General features: G+C 50.2%; 10 protein-coding genes across 10 annotated transcripts; 5 read left to right on the forward strand and 5 right to left on the reverse strand.

Moving 5' to 3' along the window:
* Window positions 1–278: 278 nt before the first annotated feature.
* M437DRAFT_12915 (MFS general substrate transporter) lies at window positions 279–1,553 on the forward strand (the record flags this gene model as incomplete). The annotated part of the gene is made up of 1 exon (XM_041018684.1): window positions 279–1,553. A coding segment is annotated over one exon (1,275 nt), but the record flags the coding sequence as incomplete, so codon positions are not given.
* Window positions 1,554–2,633: 1,080 nt separating this feature from the next.
* Window positions 2,634–4,452, forward strand: M437DRAFT_87680 (fatty acid/sphingolipid desaturase; the record flags this gene model as incomplete). Its single annotated transcript, XM_041028684.1, has 2 exons — window positions 2,634–2,815; window positions 3,054–4,452. 2 exons carry the CDS (start codon window positions 2,634–2,636, stop codon window positions 4,450–4,452), a joined length of 1,581 nt encoding a protein of 526 aa, XP_040876435.1.
* A 146-nt stretch (window positions 4,453–4,598) lies between these two features.
* On the reverse strand, window positions 4,599–5,552 carry M437DRAFT_78222 (Formate/nitrite transporter; the record flags this gene model as incomplete). The annotated part of the gene is made up of 2 exons (XM_041026957.1): window positions 4,599–4,767; window positions 4,804–5,552. The coding sequence occupies 2 exons, from the start codon at window positions 5,550–5,552 to the stop codon at window positions 4,599–4,601; spliced, it is 918 nt and encodes a 305-aa protein (XP_040876436.1).
* Window positions 5,553–6,358: 806 nt separating this feature from the next.
* Window positions 6,359–8,512, reverse strand: M437DRAFT_78223 (uncharacterized protein; the record flags this gene model as incomplete). Its single annotated transcript, XM_041026958.1, has 6 exons — window positions 6,359–6,563; window positions 6,620–6,810; window positions 6,870–8,015; window positions 8,068–8,096; window positions 8,152–8,344; window positions 8,396–8,512. 6 exons carry the CDS (start codon window positions 8,510–8,512, stop codon window positions 6,359–6,361), a joined length of 1,881 nt encoding a protein of 626 aa, XP_040876437.1.
* Window positions 8,513–9,098: 586 nt separating this feature from the next.
* On the reverse strand, window positions 9,099–11,228 carry M437DRAFT_57104 (DEAD-domain-containing protein; the record flags this gene model as incomplete). Its single annotated transcript, XM_041023165.1, has 2 exons — window positions 9,099–9,353; window positions 9,450–11,228. The coding sequence occupies 2 exons, from the start codon at window positions 11,226–11,228 to the stop codon at window positions 9,099–9,101; spliced, it is 2,034 nt and encodes a 677-aa protein (XP_040876438.1).
* A 205-nt stretch (window positions 11,229–11,433) lies between these two features.
* Window positions 11,434–12,051, reverse strand: M437DRAFT_57082 (uncharacterized protein; the record flags this gene model as incomplete). Its single annotated transcript, XM_041023162.1, has 2 exons — window positions 11,434–11,748; window positions 11,851–12,051. The coding sequence occupies 2 exons, from the start codon at window positions 12,049–12,051 to the stop codon at window positions 11,434–11,436; spliced, it is 516 nt and encodes a 171-aa protein (XP_040876439.1).
* Window positions 12,052–12,332: 281 nt separating this feature from the next.
* Window positions 12,333–13,040, forward strand: M437DRAFT_87684 (uncharacterized protein; the record flags this gene model as incomplete). The annotated part of the gene is made up of 1 exon (XM_041028685.1): window positions 12,333–13,040. The coding sequence occupies one exon, from the start codon at window positions 12,333–12,335 to the stop codon at window positions 13,038–13,040; it is 708 nt and encodes a 235-aa protein (XP_040876440.1).
* A 1,695-nt stretch (window positions 13,041–14,735) lies between these two features.
* Window positions 14,736–15,738, reverse strand: M437DRAFT_78227 (alpha/beta-hydrolase; the record flags this gene model as incomplete). The annotated part of the gene is made up of 3 exons (XM_041026959.1): window positions 14,736–14,988; window positions 15,037–15,193; window positions 15,240–15,738. 3 exons carry the CDS (start codon window positions 15,736–15,738, stop codon window positions 14,736–14,738), a joined length of 909 nt encoding a protein of 302 aa, XP_040876441.1.
* A 1,286-nt stretch (window positions 15,739–17,024) lies between these two features.
* M437DRAFT_56957 (putative ubiquitin conjugating enzyme) lies at window positions 17,025–17,644 on the forward strand (the record flags this gene model as incomplete). The annotated part of the gene is made up of 4 exons (XM_041023136.1): window positions 17,025–17,066; window positions 17,126–17,190; window positions 17,243–17,467; window positions 17,521–17,644. The coding sequence occupies 4 exons, from the start codon at window positions 17,025–17,027 to the stop codon at window positions 17,642–17,644; spliced, it is 456 nt and encodes a 151-aa protein (XP_040876442.1).
* A 740-nt stretch (window positions 17,645–18,384) lies between these two features.
* On the forward strand, window positions 18,385–21,342 carry M437DRAFT_69104 (kinesin; the record flags this gene model as incomplete). Its single annotated transcript, XM_041025218.1, has 4 exons — window positions 18,385–18,389; window positions 18,455–18,471; window positions 18,541–21,022; window positions 21,084–21,342. The coding sequence occupies 4 exons, from the start codon at window positions 18,385–18,387 to the stop codon at window positions 21,340–21,342; spliced, it is 2,763 nt and encodes a 920-aa protein (XP_040876443.1).
* Between the last annotated feature and the right edge of the window lie 390 nt (window positions 21,343–21,732).

Genomic DNA, 21,732 nt, shown 5'->3' on the forward strand with positions numbered 1-21,732 from the left:
ATCGGAGGCTGCCTCAAAAGCTCCGAGCCATCAGAAGAGCTTTTCTATATGAACAACAATCTGGCGACATCTTTGCATTGTTTTCTCGAAGATATTGACTTGCAACCAGAATTGCATGAAACATGACTTTTTTTATTGATGAAAACCACAACGACAACATTGATGTCTACCAAAGAGAAGACGACAATGGTGCCAAGACCGAAGAGGAAGTGGAGACCATCAACGCCGATCTGAGTCCTGATTGCCGACAGAAGACACCCAAGACACGTCCCTTCTCATTCTCAGTCTACACAAAAGGACAAAAGCTATGGATCATCCTGCTGGTGTCCTTTGCGGCTACCTTCTCAGGCTTTGCCTCGAATATTTACTTTCCGTCCATCCCAAGTATCGCGTCTGATCTCTCGTCATCGATCGAGTTGATAAATCTTACGGTGACGGGCTATCTCATATTTCAAGGCCTCTCACCAGCACTATGGGGCGCCATCTCGGATACTTATGGGAGACGTATCACTTATATCTGCACTTTCATCGTCTTTATTGCCGCCTGCGTTGGCTTAGCTGAGACAAGAAGCTATGCTCAACTGTTAGTGCTTCGCTGCTTGCAAAGTACTGGCAGTGCAAGTACCATTGCCATTGGTGCTGGAGTGGTAGGCGATGTTACGACTCGTGAAGAAAGAGGCAGCTTTATGGGATATTTTCAGGCAGGACTTCTACTCCCGGTTGCCCTGGGACCTTTAATCGGAGGAGCATTGGCGGATTCCCTAGGATGGAGATCTATCTTCTGGTTCTTGACCATCTATGCCACCGCCTTCTTGCTTGTACTTGTCGCTTTACTGCCCGAAACGCTGCGGTCGCTCGTCGGCAATGGCTCTGTTGCACCACCGAAGTATGCTGTCTCTCTGTTCTCGGCTTGGTCCATCAAGCACAACGGCGAACCAGAAGATAGCAGCGTCACTCCTGCGAAACGCGTTAATGTGCTGGGCAGCATCACCATTCTCACGGAACGCCGTCCACTGTCTGCCATTATGTTCGTTGGTCTGTTCTACATGGTCTGGCAGATGGTGGTCACTGTACTCTCTTCAGTATTTCAGGCCACCTACAACATGTCTGACCTTCAAGTAGGCCTCGTATACCTTGCCAATGGTATCGGATGTATGGTAGGGACTCTTACAACAGGGAGTCTTCTGGACGTGGACTATCGCCGTTGTAAGAAGCGATTTGCTCGTTTGGAGTCGAACTTCCCCCTTGAGAAGGTCCGATTACGTATGATCTACATATACGGGCCTCTGCAATGCATTGCTGTCTTGGTATTCAGCTGGGTCGTGGACAAACATATACACGTCTCAGTACCCATCATTTGTCTCTTCTTTGTTGGGTGGGCAGCCACTTCAATACAGAGCATCGTATCGACCTTCTTGGTTGATCTCTACCCTGATCGTAGCGCCTCAGCCACTGCAGCACTGAACATTGTACGTTGTCTACTGGGCGCTGGTGGCACAGCTGCAGTCTCACCTGCTGTCCGAGCTATTGGTATTGGCTGGGCCTTCACGATATTCTCCGCTCTCATGGCACCGAGTGTGATTTTGATGAGCATCAGACATGTTTGTGGCTTTGAGTCGCAGATGTGTCCACAATAGTTTGTGATCTCGCTTAAAGAGTCTATACAGATTCTGCAATAAGGCTGGTTATTGTTCACACCAATTCTGAACTCAAGAGGAGGCCCATGCGTTTCACATTTCAGCTACTGATTATATCAGATCTTGGAACAATCGTGGTCGACCATACACTAGACGCGTCTGGAGCTCGGCCAACAAGGACAAAGGACTGAAGCTAGACAGTAATGCCCCGTCACGTCATTCAACGAGGAGTTTCAACAGGATCCCACCATTCTTGCGCCGTGCCGCCTTCGAACGACTTTCCTAAAGTGGTGTTTGCTTGCGGGAAAGAGGCCCGTGTCCGAATCGGTTCAGATGTTTTGTGGGGTGCTTTGACGAAACGAATTGCAGATAGCGGGCGTATGGAGTACGTCGCTGTCTCCCTTTCTGCCGTATTCCAGTGCCCTGCAAATCTTGTTACGAGAATGTCAGGAGTAAGTCCAAACAGATCTTCGTATCTGCTTTACGCAGGCCGCATCGGCTGTGGGATCTTCCATTGCTTCCAATCATTATGCAACGACCGTGTTTCGTATAGCTAAATCTGGTGCCTGGAGGACTCACGAGCTGCACATTGGGCTGACGTTCAAAGACAGAAGGGTCGCCAAGGGTCACCGTGCGTTTCTCAGCAGGGCAGAGCGTCGGTTGGCAGATTCGCACACAGACGCGCGTGTCATATGGTGGAAGTTGCACCTGAGCCTAGACCCTTGGCGCGAAACCCTTGAGACCCTTTGCACCACTGTGGATAGGTTTCGTCTTCTTTGGCAGTACCATGGAGAGCAGGATACACGATTATGTCGAGATTGGGGCGCAGTGCTGTTCAACGCAGCGAACAGGTCTTCATAAGCGATGTCACTCTGAGATTTGACAACTCTACAAGCTATAAGTAATGGGCGCTCTGCATAGGTCGCGCCTTCTCTATCATATCCTCAACTCTCTTTTTTCTTCCTGTCCTCTGTATCCTCGTCCAATTCCAATAACATGACGAGCCGCAATCAGGTTCTATCAACGGCCGCCATTGAACAATCTATCGACGAAGGTCATATCATTGTCGTCCACGAAGGATACGCCCTCAAGCTAGATGGATGGCTCGACAAACACCCTGGCGGTAGACTCGCTATTTTACATATGGTCGGCAGAGATGCGACTGACGAGATCAATGTGTAAGTTTGTCTACTTGTTTTCTTGACTTGAGGGGTCAGTTACAAGATGGTCGTTTGTGGTCAATGCTGTCGCATATATCATTTTCTGGGGTCAGGGTCTCAGGGTCTTGTCCAAAAATAACATCATCATTAAAAAGCATCGACCTCGATTTGGTGTACCGAGATTTGCAAGGCAACATACGATGAATACTGGCTGCTCTGGAGGTTTAATCAAGTCATGTTGCTGATATGAATCAAGCTACCACTCGATGCGCACACTCCAACGCATGAGGGCATATCGAATCGGCCGGATAGCTCAACCCTGGAGAAACTTGGAGCCGCCCATTCGCCGCCCCGCCATTCGTCAGTATCACAACAACTCACACGATGAGAAGATCCAGAGAGACATGGTTCTCGATGAGAAAAAGGCCATGTCGATCAGGAACAAGGCAAATGCTCTGAAGGCGGAGCACTTATCCCGAATGGCCTTCACCTCGGCGATGGAGCAGAAGGAGATTGCTGAAGGACTTGCCAGCATGCCCTCGGTCGATGAACATACACAAATGGCTATCGCTATGGACTTCCGTGCCCTCCATGAGCGAGTCAAAAATGAAGGCTTCTACGATTGCCCGTACATTGAGTATGGCAAAGAGCTAATTCGCTACTCGCTGCTCTTCGGTGCCTTCATCTATTTCCTCCATGCTGAGTGGTACCTCACATCTGCCTGTTTCTTGGGCATGTTCTGGCAGCAGATCATGTTTACTGCTCACGATGCTGGTCATCGTGGCATCACTGGCAATTTTATCGCTGACACTCTGATTGGTGCTTTCATTGCCGACTTCTGCTGTGGCCTTAGTATTGGATGGTGGAAGAGTTCGCACAATGTTCACCATCTCATCACAAATATGCCAGAACATGATCCTGATCTTCAGAACGTTCCTCTGTTTGCCACATCGCCTACCTACTTTCGTTCTATCTTGAGTACGTTCTACAACTTCACCTTTGTTTGGGATGCTGCTGCCGACTTCCTTGTGCCTTATCAGAAGTACACTTACTATCCTGTTATGGCGATCGCGCGATTCAATCTGTATCTTTTATCCTGGCTCCACCTCATGTCACCTCGCGCTGCCAACCTGGGTTCTGCTTGGTGGACTCGACCTGTCGAAATCCTCTTTATGGCCGGCTACTGGACAGTCTTCGGCTACGGACTTCTCTGGTGTACACTACCCACCTGGCCTATCAGAGTTGCATTCGTGCTCATCTCACACTGCATCACTATGCTTTTGCACGTGCAAATCACCCTCAGCCATTGGGGTATGCCAACCGCAGATCTCGGACCTACCGAGAGCTTTCCTCAGCGTCAATTACGCACCACTATGGACATTTATTGTCCCGCCTGGTTGGATTTCTTGCATGGAGGTTTGCAGTTTCAAGCTATCCATCACTTGTTTCCTCGTGTGCCTCGTCACAATTTGAGAAGATTGCAGGTCTTGGTACGTGAGTTTTGCGACAAGACGACCATCAAGTATGAGTGTTATGGCTTTGTCGAGGGTAATCAGGTTGTTTTGAGTAGGTTGGAAGAAGTAGGCAAGATGGTGGAGACGCTAGTCAAGTGTCAGAAGTTTATGGCTGAGACTGGAGAAAGTGGGCTTCATTAGTCGCCATCAGGAAGAATAACAAAATGGTCAAAGAAAATGTATGCTCTGTTGTCATTATCATGTTGCTTCGCCGCTGAAACGACATACTGTATTCGTCTTATCGTCAACAACCATCTCGAAGATGCATCTGAGTCCTCATGTGCTTTTCAAGCAGCTTGAACCATCCCAGTGCGATCATATCTCAACCCAGAAGTCGAAGACACTTGTCCTCCAATCACGGTCTCATCATCACTATCGCTCCTACCTTCCCTCTTCCTACCCTTCTCATCCTCAGCAACAGGTTGTCCAGTCTGTACAGTAGGCGCCTTATCTTCCCTAGCATACAAGTACCAAAACGGTAGACTCGCCAACAAAGCCCCGCCAATCAAGTTTCCAATGGTAACAGGAATAACACTCTGATAGATAAACTTTCCAACCCCAAAGTCTGTGCCGTAGAACATCCCAATAGGAATCAAAAAGTAGTTAGCAATGCTGTGTTGGTATCCTGCAATCACAAACGCCCATACAGGGATCCAGATGCAATAGACCTTGGACACGAATTCCACAGCCCCAGCCGAGAGAAAGAAAGCCATGGCGACGAAGAAGTTGCATCCGACACCGCGGAGAAGGTTAACAGACCACTGTTCATCAACACGGTCGTTGGCTTGGGAAACAGCGTAAGAACTCATGGTATCCGTATCAAAGACATCGCTCCACCACCCCAGAAACCCCGCCACGAAAAGACAACCACAAAGATTGGCGACGTAAGAAACGACAAGGTTCTTCAGCATATCCAGGATAGAGACTTTGCGTTGGAGGGCAGCGAATGGCATAACGAACATATTGCTCGTACACAATTCCATATTGGTGAGTGTGATGAGTACAAAGCCCAGAGGAAACGTGAAGCCAGCGATCAAGGTGACAAGTCCAGGATTAGAGGCCCGGAGACCTGGACTTCCAGATGCAACGGTAAGGTCGACAAGGCCGCCAAGAGAGATGAAGACGCCACCGAGGAAGGACTTGACAATGAGTTCGCCCCATGTGAGGTGAGATTTTGCGATGCCCGCTCGAGAGGTCAGATCTGCGATCTCCTGAGGTGAGAAGCCATTGACTCCAGGCATGATGTGGGAGTTTGACAGTATATAATGACTCCGAGTCCAGGACTGTGATAGATTCCCACAAGATAGTTAGGGTCAAGTATCAGGAGGTAAAGATCAAGCACCACATGAAATAGAATAAGGTGACCAAGGGGGTGGACGATATCCATCCGCTGCCTCCGAGTGTTATCGTCTATACATGACAAAGGAGATCAAGATAGCGGTTCTACAGAATGTTGATCTGTCATTGCAACGTAGGTGAGCGGGTCACAGATGAAACTGAAGACGAAAAAGTGTGAGATGAGGTCGTCTATTGGTCATTTCTCATATATGTTGACAGGGTTTTCCTGAGCATCCGAAGTTCCGAACGGAAGTCATGTCCGCTCGCAGGTCAATCTGAACCAAAAGCTTCGATGACACTTGATTCTGCATATCGTTACAATAGCTTATACTTACTTGAGTTACGCACTAATACAGCTTTTTGTGGGTGTGCCTTTGTGATGTCGATTAGAACTCCAAACCACTCCACGTTTCCCCCGAAGAGGCTACTCATGGTTGCGATCATCCGAAGCGAAAAAAACATCCCATGATTGCAGGGATGTTGAAATGCAAAGGCACTAAACGATATATATACGAATGACGTAGAGGTGACGCTTGATCACTATTCGTTGACTCGTTGTCCGCGTCTTTGCGAGTCTCACGAAGATGATGCTGATACTCATACTCGTAATCATGAGTTTGTTTTCGTTATTGCTACTCTTTCCCGTGCTTTCTTGATCTGCTTCGTGAATCGTAGGTGATGAAAAGCTCTAGCATGTCGCTGTCCCCGACTAGAACACCGGGATCACTGGGATGGGATAGTTGACACCAACAATAGCCTTCCACAGTTCCTCATCGGTCTCACCCTCAGGCAAAGGAGGGCTTTTCTCCTTGCTGTACCCGTCAAATGGGACTCTGTTGGGCAGACATACGGCGCCTTCCTTTGGCAGCTTCCCGGTTTGGAAGTATGTTCTCACGGCTTTGGCAGTGCAGAGGCTATAAGATGTTATGGTCAGAAGACGTTTGAACTCTGGTAGGGGGATAAAACTTACCTTTTGCTGGCACCAGAAGAGTGTCCTTCTGCATCTAGGCGTAGCACGACGGAGCCGGGAAAACTTGTAGACATCTTGTAAGCATTACGTATGGGCGTAACGTTGTCGATTGTGTTTCCGATGAAGAGAATGGGATGGGCAGTTGTTGCATTGAGGTCACCAGTGTAAGGCCATTTGGGGCGTGCATGCCACTGTACAGACCTTGTCAGTATGAAGCCTACTGGATTGAAGCCATGGGGAGTTGACTTACCTGCGTGCAAAACAGTCTGTCTATTGCTCCAGTATCTCCCAGTAGCTTGCTCTGCTTTTTTGTGTCCTGAAAGTAACGCCAATACTGCTCTATTGTCATGTTGGTTTGAGGACTGGCGTCACTGCATTGGATAGCCCCATGGATCATGTCATCCAAACCGCCCATATGGTATGGATTGCAAGCATCGGAGTAAGGTCCATCTATGTCACACTCCTTGGAGACACCAGAGCCAAATGATGAACTGACCAAGCGTCTTCCTTCCACCAGGGCAGTAGCATTGCCATTCTCAAGTTCCGACATGATGGTTGCAAGGAGGTCAAATGATTCAAGGGGCCTGTAGCTGGCGCCCAAGAAGATTCTCTGGAGATCGCGATAGGTTGCCAAATCGGGAGAGAAACTGTCTGTACCTGGCACACCGATGGGGTTGCGCATGAGGTTTTGTGTGATGGCTGAAAATCTTTGGTCGATGGAGTTCGGTCCGTCCTTGTGGTAAAGATCACAATTTTCGGGTCCACCCCTCCAACAGTACTCTGCAAACTTGTCGAGCTCCAAATCGGTGTCTTGCAGACTAGTGGTCATTGTACCTCGGTACCAATCGAAGGAATCAACGACGCCGTCCAAGATCATTCGCTCCACACGATCGGGATAGAGGTCAGCGAGGGTGGCTCCCAGGACAGTGCCGTAACTGAAACCCCAGTACTGAACCATCTCTTGACCAGGCTGATATTTGACATGCTCGGGCAGATCGCTCTCTGGCATTGCGGAGGAAGACAGGAGCTTGCGAGCTTCTTGCTCTCTCCACTCGCCGTGTCGCTCGAAGATTTCAACAATATCTCTGGCCACAGACGTTGTAGACATGTACTCTCCGATGCCTGCTTCAATGGCTCTCTTCGAGCATGAATCTGCCAGAGTACGCACACTGGTCCAGAAACTGGTGAACGCTGTGTCGCTGCTGCCAGGCGGACCGGAGACCGAGTGGTCGTAATTCAATTCCTCGATAAAGCTGGGAAAGCAGTGAAATGTAGGTGTAGTGTAGCTAACACCGCGAGGGTCAAAGCCGATGACATCGAAGAACTTGGCTGTTTCGTTGTCTGCTTTTGGTCCTGCATTGATCTGGACTTGGAGTTTTTCGCCGGAACCGTAGACCTGTACGTGATCAGCATTGACCGTCTTGCGTGATAAAGAGATTGGTACATACTTGTGCGACACCAGGACCTCCGGGACCACCTGATAGACGTTAGTGATCATGTTGTAGGTTCTATGGCGCCGTAGCAAGTCTCACCAGGATTGAGGACCACAGCTCCACCGTATCTGCTATCAGTCACCGGGACAGGTGCAGGAAGTTTGATCAAAGCTATCTGGACAGTTCGGTTGTCCACTCCTTTTTGTGCCGTCCAGTCCATAGGAACTTGTAACTTAGCACACTGGAAGCGGCCGTAACAAGTGTGGTAGACCAGTGATTCGTGTGCGGTCATCTATTCAGTATCAGAGCTGAGCTGTACTGCTTCGTTCATGGTTGTGCTTACATTCTTCCAATCGAACACGCGTCCTAGGTTTGCAGTTTGAAGGGGGTTGATAACATGTCTGGATGGCAACAGACCCGAGTTGGCCAGCAAAAGAGCCGAAGCTTTGTCGAAGAGCATGGCTGGAGTGAATTGGATGAATTAAGGCGATGCAATAGAAGAAATAGCTTGCAAGAAGTTGATGGGGGAAGAATGGCTCTTGCGAGGTCTGATGATAGAAGAACGCGTTGTGATAATCTGTTGATGTTGGGATGGAATGGAAGAAGTCAGTGTTGTGATGACAGATTTGCTTGTTGCCTGGCTTCTCAAGCTGCAGGAGCGATCTCTTGTGTGCAGTCGTCAGATGCTGGAAGGCCAGAGGCTTGGCGAGTTGGTATGCTCCTTCCCAGTGTGAAACGAATCATCTGATGCTTCGCAGTCAGCACGAAGACAACCACATATCATATGAGGACTCTGGAAATCTGAGTGTAACAACAAAAGAGGAGATCGGTCTTATACATGTCTAACCACAACACCCGTAGCCCCTCGAACGCCAATGCTTTTTACAAAGTAAGTGCTCCAAGTCCCAATCATGTTGTAGTATCAACCCCCTACCGGATGAGATCCCCATATTGTACAGTAAGAAGTTTTTGGTATCCCTGAAAACGCCTGAGTAAATGCAACTCATAGATCAAACATCGTGAGAGAATGCTTAGATCCCACAAGATTAGTATCGGTCACCACCTCTGCTCTCTCCGCCAAAGTTTCTGTCACCACCGAAACCTCTGTCGGAACCTCTGCTGAAACCGCCTCTGCGCTCGCCGCCAAAGCCACCACGGTCGCCGCCTCTAGAGTAGCCACCGCGGTCACCGCCGTAGCGAGCTCTGCGATCGCCGCCACGATCGCCACCACGACCGAAGCCTCCACGGCCACCGTCATTCGACCAGGAACGGTTACGGCCGCTGCCATAGCCAAAGCGAGTCTCTTGGCTGCGAATTGGTCTGTCATCAACGTCGTCAAGGTTGCCTTCAATGATTCTGCCATCAATGTTCATGCCGGGTACTGATTGGAGACCAACACGTCTGGCCAATGCTGATGAGACTTCCGGAGGAGTTGCCATGCCCCAGGCGTAGCGGGAGAGGTTGTTGATGGCCTTGACGAGAGCTCTCTTGCGAATGAAACCGTAGGTACCGATGTAGCCTCTGTAGGCATCGGCCTTCAGCTGCATAGGAACACGCTTGTATGACTCGGCAACCTGAGCCAGAATAGTAGCGGCCGATTTTGGCACATCTGCCTCACGAGTCATGTCGATGGAGGCAGTGGCCAGAGAAGTATCCTTTTGAAGAGGAAGATCTCTGAGCTTGCGGGGAATATCCTGGACCTCAATCATGGGTGAAATTAACCAGCCCTGACCTTCCTTGCCGGCACGGGCGGTACGACCAATACGGTGAATGTATGTCTCGCGATCACGAGGCATACCAACCTGAATGACATGTGTGACGTTGGGGAAGTCCATACCACGAGCAGTCACATCTGAGGATACCAGAATACCAGAAGTGCACTTGCGGAAGTTGTCAGAAGCACGAGTACGCTGAGCCTGACTCAAGCGCGAGTGAATCTCATAAACGCGAGCGGGGTACAGAGCAGTTGGAACATCGCGGTAGCGACTGCGGGTGTTTTGCGGAGGAGGGATCGAATCCTCATCAACAGGGAGCTCGGTGAGAGCGGCGGAAGCCAAGGTGACTTCAGCAGTGGAGTTGAAATAGACAATGGCCTTGAAAGGGCGAGCATCGGGCTGAGAAGCATCGGCAATGGCTTTCTTGCACAATTCTACAATAGCAGGGACAGTGTTTTCCAGACCGTTGACAGTGACGAGGTGCTGAGGAACACGAGCATGGGTGGGCTCCTCATCATCGCGCACAGTCTTGACAAAGTCAAAGCCAGGCTTGAGGGTCTGTCTGACCAGTCTCTGAACCTCTTGAGGCACAGTAGCGCTGAACATGAGTGTCTGACGGGACTTCTCCTCGGGCTTTGGCAGAAGGGCCATGATTTCCTGGATCTCGGGCCAGAAACCTTGGTCAAGAAGACGATCCGCCTCATCAAAGACGAGAGCGTCAAGACCAGGAGCTTCAACACCAGAGTACTTGTCGCTAAAAATGTCCTTCAGTCTACCGGGGGTACCGACCAGGATGTGACAGCCCTGGCGCTGAATGGCGCGCAGACCAGCGGACTTTTGTGTTCCTCCTACTGCCGTCTGTACAATGACCGAGGTGTTTGCAACGAGACGCTTTGCCTCCATGGCAATCTGTTCGGCCAGCTCACGGGTGGGCGAGACAATGATCGCACGAATGTCGTCGGCGGTGGTTCTGTTACCTCTGCGAGCAGCGTAGCCTCTGCTGCGCTCACCGAGGGAAGGATCTTGCTTGAGGATGTTTTGCAGGACGGGAATCAGGAAACCGAGGGTCTTGCCGGTACCGGTCTTGGCCTGAGCGAGGATGTCGTTGCCATTGAGAGCCTGGTTGATTGTGGCGGTCTGAACTTCGGTCATGTTCTCGAGGCCCATGTCCTTGATCAAAGTTTGGACAACACCTTTGCTGACCAGCTTTCTCTTGCCCAGTTCGGCAAAAGTTGTGATGGGACCGTCGTCATTCTGCTCGGACTGGAAACCCAGGCCCTCCTCTTCAGCTACAGCGGCATTTTGTTGTTTCCATTGACTGGTTTGGTGCAGACTTCTGGTGATGAACGCTGAGTTGTAAGGTCTTGAGATTTTTGAAACAGCAGGGCTTCTGGTTGCACTCGAAATTTGGGCAACACCGCGCGGCAGTACCGTGGAGCATCTTCTGAGAGCTCCCAGCATTGTGAAAGACGAAAATACACAAAAACGAGGGAAACAAGTGGATGGAGATTTGCAAGTTGAGGCAAAGGTAAATTTCAAGAGACTTTCACATGGCGAGTCCAAGCGTCAACCATCATCCCCGGACTTTGCAACTCGCCGCCGCCTCGACCGACTTCTTCCATCCTTCTTTTGAGCTTGGCAGCTCTTCAATGCTGTATCATCGTCCTTATTGATTGCGGTTTCTTGTCATAGGAAGTACATGTCCTTCAGCAACCTCTTCCTGCATGTCGCGCATGCCCAAGTTCTTCTCATAGAACTGTTTGCCCTCTCCCGGCGAAGCCATAAGCATCGCTCTCATCAGATGAGGCTTTGAATCGAGAATCTCGCGACAGCACGAAATTAACCATTTCCCGAGTCCTTTTCCTCGGGAGTCTGGTTCAATATACACATCGGTCAAGTAGAAGACTGTGACATGATCCGTGACAAAGCGACCAAATCCCACCTGTTCTAGCTTCTCTGCTCCTGCCCCGGTTCCTTGAAACTCGTTCGAGAAGTAGAATGCTGGATCCTCGAGTGTAGGTGAAGGCGTGTCTGGTGACGATGGTTCCTCCGCTGTCTTAGCTGGTGGAAATGATGGCTGTACTGCGTATACTCCCATGACAAGAGAATTGGATAATATGTTTCGAAGAATGGCAGCAGGCATTGCTTTGGCCCAGTACATGTCGTCGGTGGCATACGCATTGTTGACAAAATCGTGGGAGATGTTGTTCAGGTCGGTCGATATAAGATATTCCTGACCAGAGATGGTCGTTCGCCATTCCCTCGCCTTCTGAGACGAGGCCATGATGAATATCTTGTCGCGACCGAACCACTGCTGGTCGTCTTTGTCTTCTGAAGGTTGGTTGCAGCGATAAGATACGTCATGAGACACAGCCCTGCCGAGGCGTGACTCGGACAGTCGTTGGAAATATCCTTTGATACTCGCAAACCTCAGCCGCAGCTCTTCCAGCAACCTCTGGTCTTAACGATCACTCCATAAGAGTGCCACTGGCGTTCTCCCGGCACCAAAGAGCCCGGACGAGATACGGATCGTCTCGACAAGAATAATTATTGCAAGTCTGCGCCATGACCCTGACCGCGCCACGGATTCAGCCGCCGCCCACAACCAGCAGGACAGCACCGAAAAGCACAAATTCCGAACACGCGCAACATCAATCTTTGTTCTTCCGTCTTCCTCATGAGATCCGCCATCTCGTCTTCTTGCTAGCTCTAGCAAAGCCGCCTTCTGCCGCTCTCCTCGACTCCTCTCACGATGACAGCGTAGACGTCGAGCCTGCTCTTCTTTCTACTTGTCATCGCGTCCGCGCCGAGGCACTGACTCTTTTCTACAGCACCAATGATTGGGTCATCAAAACACGGCGCGTGGGAGGAGACACCGGTCGCCTTGACCCTATCAGCAAGAGCTTGGTCACATACCAGTCCATACCTCGATGGCTCGATGCCCTGCCAGACCATAAGATTGCTCTGATCAGGTCTATCGTAGCCGTTGGCTCGAGAGGTTCCTACGTGAACTTCAAGGGTAAATGGTGGGACGGCGACCGTACTGCTTTTCGTCTGCAAAAGTCAAATGGGTCCATTGGCTACCGCATCGACGAGCTGGATTGTCATGATGACGAGTTGGATTTGGCCAGGCGAGAGAAAGACGAGGAAGCCTTTTGCAAAATACACCTCGTCGATCTCCTGAAAGCTAGAATGCGCATCAACGTGCAAACATCTCGCGACAGGTGGCTCTGGACGCGAGAGCGCGTCCACGAGATAGCCTTCCTGCTGTGATCTTCTGCCAAGGCACATGATGCATTGACTTGCATTGTGTGCAGAGACTTACCAACAGACTCCAGGACATCCTCGACAACCTTTGCAGATTGTCTTTGCATGGTGGAAACACCCAATGCAAGTCCTGCAAAGGCGTCTACACCTACAGAGACAACTCAAAACAGTACGTTTCCACTTCTCGGCTTATATCACTCTCCTCCACCCCTTCAAATGATGACTACACTTCGTTACACCCAGCTCACTTTGATGCACAAATGTGCACTTGATGCGAACGCGATTCTGTTCCTGATTTTTTCTCTCTTACACCTTGGCTTCTCACAATTCAGTCTTCGAGGTCGATCACTAACGTTGTGAATAGGATTCTAATGATGTAACGATACAAAGCCATCTATGTTGGATGCAATCGAAAGTATATATTCCTACACTATAATCAAGTTACTTTATTCATGTCAGTTCATCATGACTCTTTGTTCACCGATACAAATGATTACTCTCGATACTCGATATCAGACTGTACGAGTACGAATATGCCATGAGTCGTCCTCTCCGAGGCCCCACTTTTGTCGAATCCTACTCGATCTTCCACCCTGGCACACTCGGGTGCTCGGTCTTGGAAGCAAGACGTTTCTTAAACACCTCTCCTCTTTTGCCAATGAACCTCTTTCCATCAATTCTTGGACTATCCTTCAAATCTACTCGCACAAACTACGACTTCGCCATTCGAGATCTGGAATATGGATGTCGGCAACATCTTATGCACACTTCTCTTGTCAACTAGTCTGGCCTTACCATTGTTTTACTTTAAGCAATATGTTCTCGGCTTGGAAGTCTTGTTCTGGGTCTTGATGTGGCGTCACTATTTCAAGGAGCCTTTGGACCAGACAACTACTCCTCAGGCTCTGCCCAGTAGAGAAGAGTTCCTCAAGGACTTCCCGGAACCATGTTCGCAACAGCAACGGAAAGACGACGATGAGGAAAAGCTCGTCCAGTTGACAGAGCAAGAACACCAGACTGCGCAGATTGAGTCGAGCGAGCGATACTGCTCGTCCTGTTCGTCAAAAACTGGGATGGTGCTTTCCTGCCAACACGCCTTCTGTAAATCCTGCTTGATCGAGCAAAATACCCAAGGACTCTGTCCGACATGTAAAACACCACTCTGGCATCCCACTCGTCTCCCCACCGCCAGGATTCCTAGATGGTCCTATAAAGTCAGTCTCATCTCCGCCTTAACCATCCTGGGTTCGTTCTCCGTAAAGTCGTTTCTCTGTTGGATCAAGTCTACTAGTGCATCATCTTGCCTATTTTGCTCTTTGAACTTCCAAATCGGGCCTTGGGGCAGGGTTCTTACGCCACTAATGCTGTCGCTGGCGGGTACGAGGGTTTGGTCTGAGTGGAGGAGGGATGTTGGGAGATGGGATATTTGGCCGCACGATGCCAGAGTTAGTCCTTTTATTGCTTCGCAGATGCTTTCGATTGCAATTAGGTTGTCGACGGATTTGGAGTTGACTGTTGATGAAATGGTGAGGGGTGCGTAAGGGGTGTTGCGAGGCATAAGCTTTCTCTAGTCAACAAGTTTACACAATCTCGTAGCCTTCGCACTGATACTGCTGTGTTTCATACTGTTGTTGAACTATAGCATTGAATTTGATATAGAAGGACCGTCCGAGACGATCAAAGCACAAAACATCAACCTGTTCACTCGAGCAACGTACTCTTCAAGAACTCAATCTCCTTAGCAAGCAACATCTCAAACACATCACCTTCAAACATGCTGAAATGCCCACCTGGAAGCATCTGAAGCTCCTTAGGCTCTACTGCACGGCTATATGCTTCAAGCATTGTCTCAGTAGTTGCAATGACATCCTTTCTGGGTGCCTGCATCAACAATGGCGTAGGACTGATTTTGTGGATGCGACATCCGGGAAAATATGACTTTATACCTTCCAAGCTGTACAGTGTTGTTAGCATGATTCTTGGAGTGTTTCTCGCTACGTACCTCCTGATGGTTAGGTCGTTCTTCCAAACACCCTTCTCAGCCCAAGTAGAGAAGAATGCATAGCTTTCGACATGGGGGAGCACAGCTGTGTCGAGTGGGTTCTTGACTATGACAGGCAATCTTCCAGGTTCATTACCAGCAGCTCGTGAAAGCCGTTCTACAGAAAGTCAGTCTGCGAGGTCTAACAAGCCTGAATATCATACCCTGAGCAAGCATGTCGTTGAAAGAATCCTCCAGGTCTGTCCGCATGTTGTTCGTGATGATTTCACCTGTGGTGAAAGGCGCCACAGCGATTACTGCCTTGACACGGCGATCATTTGCAGCAACCCATAACGAATGACCGCCACTGTAGGAGTAGCCCCAGAGACCAATCTTTGTCGCATCGATGTCCTCACGAGATTGGGCATAGGTAATGGCGTCTTGCAAATCACTGTTTTGGTATGCCGGGACAATCTCGTTGCGCGGCTCATTGTCCTTTTGATCGCTGGAGCCATAGCCACGGTGATCGTACACCAGACATGCAATAGGAAGCACGGAAGTCAGACGTTCGGCCAGAGTGTCAAGGGACATCTCTTTGAGGCAAGTCAGACCATGGGAAATTATGAGGCATGGATATTTCCCTTCTGCATCAGCGGGCTTAAACATCCAGCCCCGTATAGTGACATTGTCGATGGTTTTGAATTCGATATCTGAGCGGCTCATGATGATGTTTCCAGAAGTTTCAAAGCTGAATGATAGCAATGTCTGAATAAAAAGGTAGCCAGTTCTTATATCCACTTCATTGCTGAGATGAGACTTACCGTCAGCTCGAATCCTTCGCATCTCTTGGTCTACGAAAGTTAGATATATTGCACTTGGCGTCAGGATGGTCAGAATTGTGAGATTTCTAAGACGAAAAGTCGCGTACGTGAGAAATTGGTAAGCAGTCTCACTGGATTCATGGAAGCTTGAACAGGTAGATCAACTTGGCGGCGCTCAGTCAGACAGATCCTCACGCACATGATCTGTCAAATCCCGGAAAGTAATCTAATCTCCTACCGCACAGCGGTTGGATCGCGCTTATCGAGTTCGGATACCTTGAAGGCACCGAAGACATGGCTTGCTTCGAGGCGAGCTCGGCTTGATGATGATTGTGGAATCAGCGACTGCATGCAATTTTCAGATCAGATGATCGATGTGCTGCACAGTCGGTCAGAACCAGTGCAGTGCCTTGAGGGTAGACTCAAGTCAAATCTGCCAGTGACTTGTGAGTAAGTTCTCAAGCTGTGGAACTACTCGCCTGCTGAACGTTGACGGCCAGGAGCAGAAGAACAGCGTGTTGTCTTCTTTTAAATGAGCCCATCAGGATTGCAGTCAAGTTTCTCCCAAGAAACAAATTGGCAGGCACGAATGTCAATTGTGAGGGCTGCTGCAATATTCCAGGACAGCGGGCTTGGGAAGGCAAGGAATTATGGATTAAGAGCGGATCGAACGGGTTCCGGCATGATTGGAAACCGCAAAGGTACCCAAAGTATGGGAGAAAGGAAACCTTGAACAGCTGTTCATGCAAAAAGTGAAGGAAGATCAAAATCGCTTAGAGAATGCAACCAGCAGATTGGTACCGAGATGTGTCGAAGACTGGATTTGAGCTGAGCGATTGATTAAATATTGGTTTACGTAGGCTGACAATAAGGAGATGCATCTGGTGGCTTTCATACAGCAGCCGTGTACAGCACACATGTTTCTAGAAGGAGCGAAGGGAGTCCTGATACAAAAGGCAGGAAGAATGAGAGTCAGGGTGTGTTCATGACCTTTGGTCGCAAAGCGTTTGTCAACGGTCAAGGTGCAAAGAGTGGCGTCAGCGTCTGTCTGCCCCTCCTCTCCAGTCACTTTCACTGCGAGATCCATCCGTCCTTGACCAGAACCATCACCGCCATCCCTCTTCCGTTTTCGCTTTTCGAGATCGCATCTTACCTGCTCCATCCATCTATCTCAGCCCGCCTCACCAAATGTCGACTTCAGCACGCCGCCGTTTGATGCGCGACTTTAAGGTGCGAGCAGTTTGACGTCTATCCTGACATGATCTTGTGGCTAACGGTCATCTCTGCAGCGCATGCAAACCGACCCTCCTGCTGGTGTTTCAGCCTCACCCATCGCCGACAACGTCATGACCTGGTATGCTTGACTTAGCTTCGTAGTCGACCACACGTGCTCATTCGCCGCATAGGAACGCAGTCATCATTGGACCCTCAGACACACCCTTCGAAGACGGCACATTCAGACTTGTCATGCACTTCGAAGAACAGTACCCCAACAAGCCTCCGGGCGTCAAGTTTATCAGCACCATGTTCCATCCCAATGTCTACGCCACAGGCGAGCTGTGTCTCGACATTCTGCAGAACCGCTGGAGTCCTACATACGATGTCGCCGCCATCCTGACCAGTATTCAAAGGTGTGTCAGAAAGTACACAGACATGATCAGGACAAGACTGACATAGTCTGTAGTTTGCTTAACGATCCCAACACCAGTTCGCCGGCCAATGTCGAGGCATCGAATCTGTACAAGGACAACCGCAAGGAGTACTACAAGCGCGTGCGCGAGACGGTCGAGAAGAGCTGGGAAGACTAAGGGAGATGTACAGTTGGGCATAGAGATGATATGAGATTCAGCGAGGCGTTTGGCATGGGCGTCGCTCGGCGTTCAATACGGTACTGCATTTCGGCTGTTTTATCACTGCGCGCAAGACATGAAACACGATACAGGCATGGGATAGGAGAAGTACAGGCTGTTCTAGGAAGATGACGGCCTTGTCAAATACGAAATGGTTTGAAGACGATGCATATACCAAGACCTGTCAGTTGTGCATGTGCAGATGAACTTGTGACGGCGTATGAAAGTAATGCGGAGGGGCTGATATAGGGCTGACTCAAGCTGAAACGCTGAAACCGGGGCTGCTGGCCGAGGGCAGCTTGGCTTTCATGAGAAGCTGAATGCTGGCCACAGGAACAAGAGGCACAGCAGTGGGAAGATACAGTGTTGTTATTGTACGTTGGTCGTCGTGTCTTTGATTGTTCTGGAAGCCGACGACAGCGTCATTGTGCGTGGACAGGACTATTTGTATACAACGGCGGTTGCTGTGAAGTTTATCGTTTTGGTTTTGGTTTTGGGCTTTTGAGTTTGGCCCTGACCCCTGTTGATTCCAAAGTCACGGTCCACCACCACCAACTTCTCCAGACGCGCACCTACTGTGCGTGCATCCTGCATACGTTGGCGCCGACCTCTTCTAGCCTCTGCCTCCTCTGTCGCTCGCCTACTCTGCCCTCGTAACTTCTCACAAGCAGGCCACGACCTGCCGCAACCCGGCCACCATGGCGTAAGTTGACGCCGGTCCCCCACCTACCTATAAATCACAACCCCATGCTAATCAACTCCCGACAGGAGCAACTCTATCAAGGGTACGTCGAACATCACTCGACAATTCCTCTCGCTCTCTCTACCACTGTTCCCGCACTAACACACGTCAGTCGTCGCTCGTTTCAGGCCGCAGAACAAAGTCGAACTCGCCAGCGGAGGTACTCCTATTGTCCAGTTTGAAAGTCCCGATACCTGCAATGTTCAATCAAGAGATGGCGGCGGTGGCTCCTTCACCTTCGATCGCGTCTTCGACATGGGTTGTCGCCAGTCCGACGTCTTCGACTTCTCCATCCGTCCCACCGTCGACGATATCCTCAATGGTTACAACGGAACTGTCTTTGCCTACGGTCAGACCGGTGCTGGAAAGTCTTATACCATGATGGGCTCAGACATCGGCAGTCCTGATCACAAAGGTGTCATTCCGCGCATCACTGAGCAAATCTTCGCTTCCATCATGGCCAGCGAGAGCAACATTGAGTACACCGTTCGAGTAAGCTACATGGAAATCTACATGGAACGTATTCGCGATTTGCTCGTCCCGCAAAACGACAACCTGCCTGTTCACGAGGAAAAGAACCGTGGTGTCTACGTCAAAGGCTTGATGGAGGTATACGTTAGCAGTGTTGACGAGGTCTACCAAATTCTGGAACGGGGAGGCATGTCTCGTGCTGTCGCTGCTACAAACATGAACCAGGAATCCTCCCGTTCTCACTCCATCTTCGTCATCACCGTTGGTCAGAAAAACGTCGAGACTGGCAGTGTCAAGTCGGGTCAGTTGTTCCTGGTCGATTTGGCTGGTTCGGAAAAGGTTGGAAAGACAGGAGCCAGTGGGCAAACGCTTGAAGAAGCAAAGAAGATCAACAAGTCGCTCAGTGCTCTAGGAATGGTCATCAACGCCTTGACCGACGGCAAATCCTCTCACGTCCCCTATCGTGATTCGAAACTTACTCGTATCCTACAAGAATCTCTCGGTGGTAACTCGCGCACCACTCTCATCATCAACTGTTCGCCCTCGAGCTACAACGATGCAGAAACCGTCTCTACCCTCCGCTTTGGTATGCGAGCAAAATCTATCAAGAACAAAGCCAAGGTCAACCAAGAACTCTCCCCTGCCGAGCTCAAGGCTCTGCTCCGCAAGGCCCAGTCTCAGGTCTCAAGCTTCGAAACATACATCTCCAACCTCGAGACAGAAGTTGGCTCCTGGCGAAAGGGCCAGACTGTGCCGAAAGAGCAATGGACTCCAACACTCAAAGATGGCCCTGCCAGATCTACACCTCGTCCTGCCACCCCCTCACTCCTTGGTGAACAACGAAAAGGCGCCGAAACACCTACTTCGTCAAGGCCAGACTCTAGAATGGATCTGGAGCGCGCCGGCACCCCAACGACTGCTCTGGAGAAGGACGAAAGAGAAGAATTTTTACGACGTGAGAACGAATTACAAGATCAGCTTGCAGAGAAAGAGTCTGTTATTGCTACAACCGAAAAGGCCCTCCAAGATACACGTCAAGAGTTGCGTGACCTGAGGGAAACACATGGCCGTGTCAACAAGGACAACGAGAAACTTGCCGGCGATGTAGAAGGTTTGAAGATGCAAGTTGAGCGAATTACTTTCGAAACAAAGGAGGAGTCCATCATGATGGACAGTCTCAAGGAAGCCAACAATGACCTCTCGAACGAACTTGATGAGCTACGCAAGGAGTTACTCGAGGCCAAGATGAACGCCCGTGAGACATCAGCCGTTATTGACGAGAAGGAGAAGCTGAAGAAGGAGCGCATGGCTCAAATGATGGCTGGCTTCGATCTTGGAGACGAAGTCTTCTCGGAGAACGAACGCAGTGTACAAGAAGCTATCAAGCAGCTTGATGCTCTTGTCGAGTCTACTTCCAAGGGTGAAGCTCTTGCTCCCGAATCTCTGTCAAAACTCAGAGAGAGATTGGTCGAGACTCAAGGTGCTATCCGACAAGGGGACCACTCAAGTCAAGGTGGCGCCCTGGAGCACAAGCTCCTGACCGTGCAAAAGCAGTATGAAGACCTTCTGCAAGAGAACCTCTCCGAGGCCGATGTCGAGGATATCAAGCGCCGTCTACAAGAATCGCTTGCGTCACATACTGGTGGCGAAGCGGCATCCTCAGATCTCACTGCTGCCCTGGCTCGTCAGCAAGAAGAGAACGCTCGCATGCGCAGCGAAGTGGAGTCTCTAAGGAGACAAACAGTAAATGGAGCAAATGGCGCCAAGTCATTGCACCAACAACTGGCAGACTTCGACGCCATGAAGAAGTCATTGATGCGCGACTTGCAGAACCGCTGCGAGCGTGTTGTCGAACTCGAGATCTCGCTTGACTCGACCCGAGAACAATACAACAGTGTTCTTCGCTCGGCAAACAGCAAGCAGCAACAGAAGAAGCTGGCCTTCCTCGAACGAAACTTGGAACAGCTGACCCAAGTCCAAAGGCAACTGGTCGAGCAAAACGCCCAACTCAAGAAGGAGGTCGCCATTGCTGACCGCAAGCTCGCGGCACGCGGAGAGCGCATCCACGGTCTTGAGCAACTGCTCGGCGAGAGTCAGGAAAAACTCATGCAGGCCAACCATCGGTATGTTGAATCTCTTTACAAACGCCTGTCAAATCGACAATCACTAACACCCGCCTCACAGTTTCGAAGCCCAACTCACAGCAGTAAAAGAACGTCTCGAAGCCGCCAAAGTCAGCGCTGCCTCGCGCAACGGCAACATCACCGGCGCCGGCGGTGCAGCCCCCAACGCCTTCGGCAGCGAACTCGGCAGCCGCATTGCAAAACCGCTCCGTGGTGGCGGCGGTGGCGGTCCTATGGTCCCTACGCTCGCCGGCCTGCAGCAACAGCAACAGCAAGAGGGCCCAAAACGCAGCAGTTGGTTCTTCAACCAGAGAACCTAAGATCTGATGAGTTAATACTTGCTGTGTTGTTTTTGTTGCTCGCTTTTGGGTTGTTGGTGTGGTAGAACTTCGCATTTTGTGACGAAAGAGAAAGTGCATCTAGAATGGCGTTTTTCTGTGGCGTGCTTTTGTCTTCTCGCACGTCTGTTCTTCCCTTTTCTTTGCATATGCTGGCGGGGAGTCTCTGCTTCGTCTTGCGGCTCCGTATGATCATCTCTCTACAACAAAATGATAAACTCCTGATATTCTCTTCTTCCTGCACCAATTCAGGCCTCTCAAGTCGTCGTTCTATGGTGATGATCTCGCGCATCGCACCTACCTTCTTGTTCGTTGCAGTTCGCCTTTTGATTGTAGGAAGTCATGCCAGCGATCGTGATTGATCTTCTGAAT

The sequence above is a fragment of the Aureobasidium melanogenum genome (assembly GCF_000721775.1).
Source record: "Aureobasidium melanogenum CBS 110374 unplaced genomic scaffold scaffold_25, whole genome shotgun sequence".
Lineage (NCBI taxonomy): Eukaryota > Fungi > Ascomycota > Dothideomycetes > Dothideales > Saccotheciaceae > Aureobasidium > Aureobasidium melanogenum.